The 9943-nt window shown below is 42.6% G+C and overlaps 1 protein-coding gene across 1 annotated transcript; it reads right to left on the reverse strand.

The window, feature by feature from the left end:
* Positions 1-3833: 3833 nt before the first annotated feature.
* LOC108612231 (uncharacterized) lies at positions 3834-6636 on the reverse strand. Its single transcript, XM_018005108.2, has 2 exons — positions 6303-6636; positions 3834-6225 (listed from the first exon to the last, which is right to left on the reverse strand). The coding sequence occupies exons 1-2, from the start codon at positions 6303-6305 to the stop codon at positions 3991-3993; spliced, it is 2238 nt and encodes a 745-aa protein (XP_017860597.2). The 5' UTR covers positions 6306-6636; the 3' UTR covers positions 3834-3990.
* Positions 6637-9943: the final 3307 nt, after the last annotated feature.

Consider the following 9943-nt stretch of genomic DNA (forward strand, 5'->3'; position numbering starts at 1 on the left):
TTGAGCAAATTTCAATAGCTCTGCCAAACAGATAAGACGCAGCAATGAGGAAAACAAACACAACCAAGAGAAACCGACAGACAAAGGCTTAAGTTTCTCCCCTATCTGTGCGGCTTCGATTTTGAAATAATATTTAATGACCGTAAAATTATATAGAATGCTAAATTTGAATTCTGTTTGCTCTAAGCTCCGCCTCTAGTTGGCTGCATTTGTTTTTATTGCCAGAGTTTGAGCAATAATCATATTGCGGTTTGTTGGTTTGACATTTAGGAGGCTGGAGACTGATTAGCAATGGGATGGCTATATGGGACGATGCCATATCGTATGGCATGCGATGAGCTTAAGCAGCAAAGGCAATAAAAGTACAAATTGAAATGGTATCATAAAAAGAAAGACCAATTGAGTGCCTAATGCTAATTGTTGTGCTAATTAGTTGAATTTAATAGGAGATTATTAGGTGTTATTATATTGTATAAATGTTGAACATCCTTTTAAAATTATATGGGAAAAATTTATAAATTTTAAATATAATTTCATTGTTAAAAATATACATTATTTTAATTCATTTTTAGTATATAAATTCCAGACTTTGCTTTATGAAAATATGTAACAATTTGTAAAATAAATCTCATTTAAATTCCCCCTTCAGCCTTAATAATTTAACTTGTTTACTGGAAGATCAAAGTTCGTTACTTTACCTCCCTTTTAAGAGCTGATGCATGTGCAAAACTTTCTGTCCGTAGGTATATGAAAGCCAAAAAGTATTTTTTATTTGAGTCTTAAGCGTGCATCAAAATTGAGCTGCCACTTGAAGTCTTTGATAGTTCTGACCAAGTGCAACTACTTTCAATAAATTCTACTTGTTATTGCTGTTTGCGCTCTTTCGCGCGCTCTGTCACTCTCGCTCTCTCCCTCTCTTTCTCTTTCTCACTGACTCTTTTTTGATATATATATATATATAATATATTCAACGCACACATCGGACAGACTCTTAAAATGGCCATAAAGCAAATTGTGAAAAATTATTGTGTATATAAAATTTAATGACATGTCAAAAAGGATATCCGGCATACGGCACAAATGGCGAACGAAGTGGAGTAACTGAAGCAAAGAATGGGCGTTGCTCTGACATCGTCAATGTCCTTAGTCGTTGTCCTTGTGGCGCTGTCGTCTGTGTGGAGCAGCAGCACCAAAACCTTGTTGTTTGTGGGTGGTATATTTAATGTGCTGTAAGTCCTGCTACATATGACGCTGACAATTTTAGTTTAGTTGTTGTCTGTCGTATTTGGTATTTGGTATTTACTTCTTCACAGTGACAGAGATATAGGAAAAGAGGCGAGATAGAAAGCAAGAAATACATAATCAAGCGCAACTTTATTATTTTGTCGAGCAACAACTGTTTCGTGTGGGCTACTACGATGCCTTCAAAGCCAGTCTAGTCTCTCTGCAGCTCTTTATGGCCGTCATCATTACGCCCCGTCTTGGCTGCTCCTGCTCCTGGTCTGCTCTCACTCTGGTCTCGCTGCACATTTTATAGTTTTCAAAAGTCACAAAAATGTCAATTGCTTGTCATGTGCGCTCCCCGAACGCCAAAATGCCATTGAATAAATTATATTGTGGCCATAAAATTGTTGCTGCCTGCTGCTGCATGTTTTACCATGCCAAAGTCTCACGTCCCATTCCATGTCCGGGCTTACTTAGTAATGCCAGCTACAAATAGCATCCGTCTGCCCGTTTTTTCTCTGCTGACCAGCACGAGCAGCTGGATCCCCCTGTTTATTTGCATGTGCGGGCTAATCAGGGAGCTCAGCTCTTCAAAATTGATTTCCACCCGCCGACCCGCATCCCATTCTCGCAGGGTATGCAGCGGGAGGATTGCCGCTGTTTTGCTTATTAGATCACCCTCGGCATTTGTGATAATGACGCCATAAATGCTGAATTATGGCTGCATGCCAACCAAAAAATACAAGCAGAAATGGTTGAATTTTGAATGCTCGACTAGGCAATGGCCTGTAAATGGAAAACAGTTTTGGTCATACATTTTTATACTTACCAATTTATTGAGAATCTTATTTTTTATAGATGGGAACCTTTCACTTTCTTCTGCATCTGATTCAATTTTTTATCTATATTTATCTAATATACGAAAAAATTATTTTTATCGAACTGATATTCCTCTGCTCGGAGAACGTAAAGGTACATCTAACGTTCAGGAATACGATTTCGAATGATTAATTACATATGTGTAACAATATCTTCTTCAGTCTGTTATAATCATTCATACATCATTCATACAAACGCGCGTGGTATACCATATATGCTCCACAAACCTTACAGGGTACACTATGAAAACAAAACTTGAGTTTTGGCATTCTTGTGAACTTAAGACCTTTTGAATTTTAATCAAGCTAAATATTGAAGCAGTTGCTGTTGCTCGTATTTTCACTTTCATTGCGCTGTTTATGTAGTCGAACGTCGGCCACATATAGATATGCTTGGCATTCGCATCCACTCATCCTTGTTAGGATGTGTTAATGTTCCACGCTTGAATGGCGCATAAATTTCTTGATGCGGTTTTTTATGCTCTACCATTTGTCTAACTGGGGTGACTGTCGAACTCGGGACCACTCGACCCTCGACTGTCTGAAGTAATTGAAAATGTTTGAAATAATTCATAAAATTTTATGTGATTTGCGCTTTGAAGTTCGCTTATAAATACATATACATATCCATTTGGCAAGGCCATTAAAAAATAGTTTCAGCTCTCACTCTCTGTCGATAGCTCTGCGTTGATAATTGCTTTAATGATGCCATAACGTCGCCTTGATATCTCCCTTTAATTTATGTGCCTCTGCCTCAGTGCCAACTGAAACTGCCCCAGGGCTAGCCCCTAGCTAGATACAATTACTTATGTATATGCATATCGTCACGATTTGTGTATGAATAAGTAAGCCGTCTATTCTGCCATTGCATGATTTATATACGTTATATGTAATGGGACCCCACCTGTATGCAGCTATATACCTGTGCACACTTGTCCCTGCATAACCACTTGAAAAACGTTAAATAAGTTGTCTAACCACACATTAAACCAATTTCGCTGTCCAGCTGTCCGACTGGCTGGCACCTTTCGTTGGGTGAGTTTGTTTTTGGGGCACGCCCACACACACACACGCCCACATGCCAACTTACGCCCGCACACATACACAGCAGTTTTTTGGACGCCATAAATCATAGGGAGAAACACGTATGTGACTACTTTAGCTCGGGGATCGATAAATTATTATTAGTTGGCCGGCCGCTGGGTCCGCAGCAAAGGAAGTTGTTAGACCCAACTGAAATCCTAGCCGCAGCGGTTCAAATGCCTTTTAACTTAACAACTTTTTCTGCCAACACCAAACATCACCACACACACTTACACACACACTCACACACACACTGGCACACAGACACACACAAATCAATGAAGGACTTTGTCCTTGTGAGCCATGTTTGCTGCTGCACTGGCCGAACCCTTAACGTTGTGTGTAAAGTGGACTTGACATGAGATTAACATCTTCAAAAGCATAGCTTAAAGTATTTGTTAGAGTTCGTTGAAGTTCTTCCCTGGACTAAGGCGCGGTCTGTTTCGCCAACCTCCGTCGAGTCCCTTTTGGATAATTGCGTTCTTGTGCGCTGAGCCATGAGCTTAACTGTTGCTGTCATAACTAAGCGAAAAGGTATACAATTTATGAAAACGTCGTCCACTCCCAGCCAGTTGCTGACTCCTACATACCGACGGGTGTAGACCCGTTCGGCACACTCGTTTGGAACAAAGAATGACCCACGTCGCGACGTGTGTATATTATAACAATTTTCGTTTGGATTTATTTTGTTGATTTCAATCGTTAAACAATGGCAAAATAGGATTCTTACTTACGACCTAGTAGGTGGAGTTGGTGGGCGGTGTAAAGGCTCTAATCGTATACAGGCAGGTAGCAGCTGGCGCGCTTACAAGGCACGACGATGACGCAGTTTCAAGCGACGTACAGTCTTGTATTGGTATCCATCAGCAGCGAGAATAGCAGAATCCTGAGCGGGCTCGACTTCCTCAACTGGGACCTCAGTGGCAACTTCTTCCGCGGGAGGCAAGTATTCGTTGGCGATCTCGGAAACATCACGACGTTGACGGTACTTCAGGCGACGGACAGTCTTGTATTGGTATCCATCATCACCAAGAACAGCGGTATCCTGGGCGGGTTCCTCAACTGGGAGCTCTGTAGCAACTTCTTCTGCGGGAGGCAAGTATTCGTTGGCGATCTCGGAAACATCACGACGTTGACGGTATTTCAGACGACGGACAGTTTTGTATTGGTAACCATCATCACCAAGAACAGCGGAGTCCTGAGCGGGTTCCTCAACTGGGAGCTCTGTAGCAACTTCTTCTGCGGGAGGCAAGTATTCGTTGGCGATCTCGGAAACATCACGACGTTGACGGTACTTCAGACGACGGACAGTCTTGTATTGGTAACCATCCTCAGCGAGAACAGCGGAGTCCTGAGCGGGTTCCTCGACTGGGAGCTCGGTAGCAACTTCCTCTGCGGGAGGCAAGTATTCGTTGGCGATCTCGGAAACATCACGACGTTGACGGTACTTCAGACGACGGACAGTCTTGTATTGATAACCATCATCACCAAGAACAGCGGTATCCTGGGCCGGTTCCTCAACTGGGACCTCGGTAGCAACTTCTTCTGCGGGAGGCAAGTATTCGTTGGCGATCTCGGAAACATCACGACGTTGACGGTACTTCAGACGACGGACAGTCTTGTATTGATAACCATCATCACCAAGAACAGCGGTATCCTGGGCGGGTTCCTCAACTGGGACCTCGGTAGCAACTTCTTCTGCAGGAGGCAAGTATTCGTTGGCGATCTCGGAAACATCACGACGTTGACGGTACTTCAGACGACGGACAGTCTTGTATTGATAACCATCATCACCAAGAACAGCGGAGTCCTGAGCGGGTTCCTCAACTGGGACCTCGGTAGCAACTTCTTCTGCAGGAGGCAAGTATTCGTTGGCGATCTCGGAAGCATCACGACGTTGACGGTACTTCAGACGACGGACAGTCTTGTATTGGTATCCATCATCACCAAGAACAGCGGTATCCTGGGCGGGTTCCTCGACTGGGAGCTCGGTAGCAACTTCCTCTGCGGGAGGCAAGTATTCGTTGGCGATCTCGGAAACATCACGACGTTGACGGTACTTCAGACGACGGACAGTCTTGTATTGGTATCCATCATCACCAAGAACAGCGGTATCCTGGGCGGGTTCCTCAACTGGGACCTCGGTAGCAACTTCTTCTGCAGGAGGCAAGTATTCGTTGGCGATCTCGGAAACATCACGACGTTGACGGTACTTCAGACGACGGACAGTCTTGTATTGGTAACCATCCTCAGCGAGAACAGCGGAGTCCTGAGCGGGTTCCTCGACTGGGAGCTCGGTAGCAACTTCCTCTGCGGGAGGCAAGTATTCGTTGGCGATCTCGGAAACATCACGACGTTGACGGTACTTCAGACGACGGACAGTCTTGTATTGGTATCCATCATCACCAAGAACAGCGGTATCCTGGGCGGGTTCCTCAACTGGGACCTCGGTAGCAACTTCTTCTGCAGGAGGCAAGTATTCGTTGGCGATCTCGGAAACATCACGACGTTGACGGTACTTCAGACGACGGACAGTCTTGTATTGGTATCCATCATCACCAAGAACAGCGGAGTCCTGAGCGGGTTCCTCGACTGAGAGCTCGGTAGCAACTTCTTCTGCGGGAGGCAAGTATTCGTTGGCGATCTCGGAAACATCACGACGTTGACGGTACTTCAGACGACGGACAGTCTTGTATTGATAACCATCATCACCAAGAACAGCGGTATCCTGGGCGGGTTCTTCGACTGCAATTTCAGTAACGGCCTCTTCAGATGGAGGGAGGTACTCATTGGCAATTTCGTTGACATCACGACGTTGGCGGTACTTCAGGCGGCGAACTGTCTTGTAACGGTATCCATCCTCTCCAACAGCAGTGGGGTCTTGGGCGATATCCTCGACGGGAACATCGGCCGCAACTTCCCCAAGTGGTGGAATATACTCATTCACGATCTCAGAGACATCGCGACGGTGCCTGGCTTGTTCGACAGGAATCACTGCAGCCGTCGCTGCGGCAATAAACATGCACGCAATGAAGAGTTTCTGCAATGATGTTGAACATTTGGGCAGTTCGAGAAGAATAACGTTTAATAATCCTTGTTATATCCTCAGCTACCTACCATTTTAGTATAGATTTCCAAAGCTAATTGTGTTATCGATGGAATCTATGGGTCGAATGATTAATAGTCGCAATTTGTCGGCATATTTATACGCTCTAATGTTTGCTAAGCTCCGACATAAACACACATAAACCAAACAATGACCAACACTTTGTTTGCTCCGTCTCTCCAAATAGCAACAAAGCACCCGGCAACAGTTAAGGCCCGAGTTTTGGTCATTAAGACAAGTCACAGCATTTGCAAGCCAAATGCCCGCACATGCTCCCACTTACGGTCTCAAGTGCCCCGTTCCCTGCCTCTGCTTCCGCTCTTGCCCTCGCTTCAACTTTGACTATAGCCAAGCAGTTCATCATTTCACAGATGTTGCTGCTATTGGACCGAAAGCCGGTTCGCATCTAGACAGAGCGGAACTAAATACATTGTTTCACTTTCGTCAGCGCGTTTGAATGTTTCACGGTCAAGAGCTACCAAAACATAATAAGATTTAATGCAAAAAAAAATTAAAAAAAAAAAAAATTTTTTTTTTCTTTAGATATATTAATGACAATCAAGTCTTTACGCCGTCATAAGAGTTTCTTATTTTAAACATTGCCACTTACGTTTTATCGTATCGGTAATTTGCGTATTACTATATATATATATATACATTTATAATTATATATTTATTTATATATATATATAGGTTCAACGAACTAAGCCAAAGTTGTTTAGAAAGGTCGCTTGTGAATGGTTTTGAGTTGAAGACTTTGCTCGTGTTAAATTCTGTTTGTGTTTCATGATACCATGACGTACTGCGTAAATGCGTACATTATCAGCTAATTGAGCGAGCCGGGACTTGTTTATGGCTAGAGCAAGTTGGTAATGGGTTCGCTTGTAAATCCTGTTACTGCTATAAGGATATCAAGAAGATTCCGCCAGAAATGTAGTCAAGGAACAAAAACAGCTCACAAATTGTGCGCATGTTTTATGCGTTGGCGAAAACTTTGGCTATGAAATTCATAAACTTGGCCAAAACAAGCAGCCAGGAGAAGACAGCAGCGGCAGCAATGGCAGCACCACCAGCAGCAGCAGAAGCAGTCTGTGCTAACGTCCTCCATCAACCAGCATGTGGGACAGTTAAAAGTTTTTCACAAATCATGCATATGATGCTGGGACACTTTTTGTCGTGGCACACAGCTGCTAAAGCCGGCCCAAAAGGCAACTAATTAAAGGAGCCAAAGACACAGAAGACGAACTGGAGTTTCGGCCCACCGAAAAAGTTTGCCTCCCTTCAAAGCTCGCCGGGATATGTGTGTCAACTACCAGTCAGCCAGCCAGCCAGGCAGCTAGCTCAGAATGCGGTAAACAAAACAAATGGAGTGTGCAATCTGTCGTAAACACTCATAAATTTCCACTATAGTCCCAACTCAAGCGGCCAACTATCGCCAACATCTGCACCTAAGCTCAGCCGAAAAATCCTGAAAAGCCTTATCAACAGTGCTGCCAAGATTGGTGAAGAAAAAAACTAGCTTTAAGTGGGAAATAATATCACAGAAAAACCTAAATTGAACAAAAACAAAATATATATATTTTTTTGTGTATAAATTCTATTTACAATATTACACCCTAGAAATCGGATATATTACATATAAAATATATTTGACCGAAGTCAATCTGAAATCAGAATGCGCTTATCACATTGGATGGTTGAACAGTTACAGGGTTATCGAAAGAGATTGTAACCTTTTTATCATAAGCCAGGTGGGAATGGAGTCTGCTTTACACTAATTTTGAGCAAGAGAGGGGATGCCCTCTTCCGCTAAGTAGTTGGATTTGATGATATATCGAGCTAGTATAAATTTGTTTAAAAAAAAGTATTACTTTCCGAAACCATAAAGTTAATTGATTCTGAATCTGAAATAAACCCTTTCATTTTTGAGCTATTCTAATTTCAGAGACGAATTTAGCAAAACGAGTTTGTTCATTGTTTATAAAGTTTGAAAGTTTGCCAAAACACATTGTAAATTCTTTATCATGTAAATTCATCATCAAGCTAAACTTAGCATTTTTATTGCTAATGACGGCACAAGCTTCAAATTAAACTAGCTAAGTTGGCACCACTGGCTGACAACGTTTATCGCCATCATTCAAAACGCCACTTGCGAAATCTTGTGCAGCAGCTGAAGAGTTTTCGTCGGCGGTTAGCTGTTGTTAGCTGAACTGAAGCATGAACATCCAATGACACATTCTAATATAATATAAACGATGTTTTATGACAATCAATTTGTTACAATTCAATAGACACACAACAACCAGCAATCTAACTGTGTGTGTGTGTGTGTGTGTGTGTGTGTATGTGTGTTCTCATTTATGTGATTATTTGATTTGTGTGTTTGACGTTGACATTCATACGGAACTCGATGTCGATGCTGCTGCCGATGCGGATGCCGTTGTCGACGTCGTGGGTCCCCCCACTCCGTAACCAAATCTCTGGTCACATAACGAATTTTATGAACTAGAAAGTATCATTAATTTAATACGCATACGCGTACGCAGAGTCAAGGATATGCCGGCTGGGCGAACGTTAGTTATGGCTATTGTAATGTAAATACGCGACATGCAATCATAAATAAACATTCGACACAAACACAATAAATGTCAGAAACTTTTGCCCATTATCCATTCGGCAGTTAATGCCAACTCCTTTCGCGCTCCCCATACAGCGCTTTATTATTTTAATGATTTTCCAGCGCCGCTCTGTCCAGAGAGCTGCTCCTTCTTCTCTCTGTCGCTGTCGCTGTCCCGATGCTGCGATCTTTTCAGTCGCTGTTCCATTGTGCTCACATTTATAATTCAATTCGCTAGCAGCTCGACAGCCACAGCCACAGCCGCAGCCGTAGCTCCAGTTCCAGTTCCAGTTCCTCTTTCAGTTGCAGTCGAGCGACGGCTTGATTTACTCTTTGCTTTTGGGTATTGTCATTTTGTCAGAAAATGTTCAGGGCAATTATAGGTGATTATCTATTTAATTAAATATCAATTTTTCAGTTAATCAGCTCCTTATTATTATTTTTTGCCCCTTCCCATGCTTAAAGTCTAGCATCCAGTGTATCTATGATATATGTATATCATATAGTAGCTCTGGCAAATCAACGTACTTTGCCCAAATATATGCGCAAGGGTATATAGATTTCGACTCTTCTAGGAAAATGGTGTTTTCTTATTCCTTTTCGCTCGCTCAGTTATTATTTTACATGTCGTTCGTTGGCTCACTATAATTTATTAGCAATTTGCATAATTTTCTTTTATTAAGCAGTTGCCGTTGGTTTCATTGTGCCAACTTTTTGATTTAAATGCTGCTGCTACTCCCTCTGTCATCGTCATCCTTGTCGTCGTCGTCCTCGTCCTCGTCATCAACTCTTTTCTGGGCAATGTTATGCAAATGTGGCTCGTAATACCCATAAGGTCTGGTAGTTTATGGCAACGCAGCCCTTGTATTATTATTGTCGACTGTCAGAATCATGAATACATTTTTGGCTTTGACTACAATCTGCCCGACGGGTTTCTGGATTCAAGGTCAAACACACTTAATATTTTGGCCATATTTAAAAGGGCATTAATTGAAATGCAATTATGCTCCAAATAGAGCTAATATTTTAATACAC

Source organism: Drosophila arizonae, chromosome 4 (assembly GCF_054131065.1).
Source record: "Drosophila arizonae isolate 15081-1271.41 chromosome 4, UAZ_ARI_1.0, whole genome shotgun sequence".
NCBI lineage: Eukaryota > Metazoa > Arthropoda > Insecta > Diptera > Drosophilidae > Drosophila > Drosophila arizonae.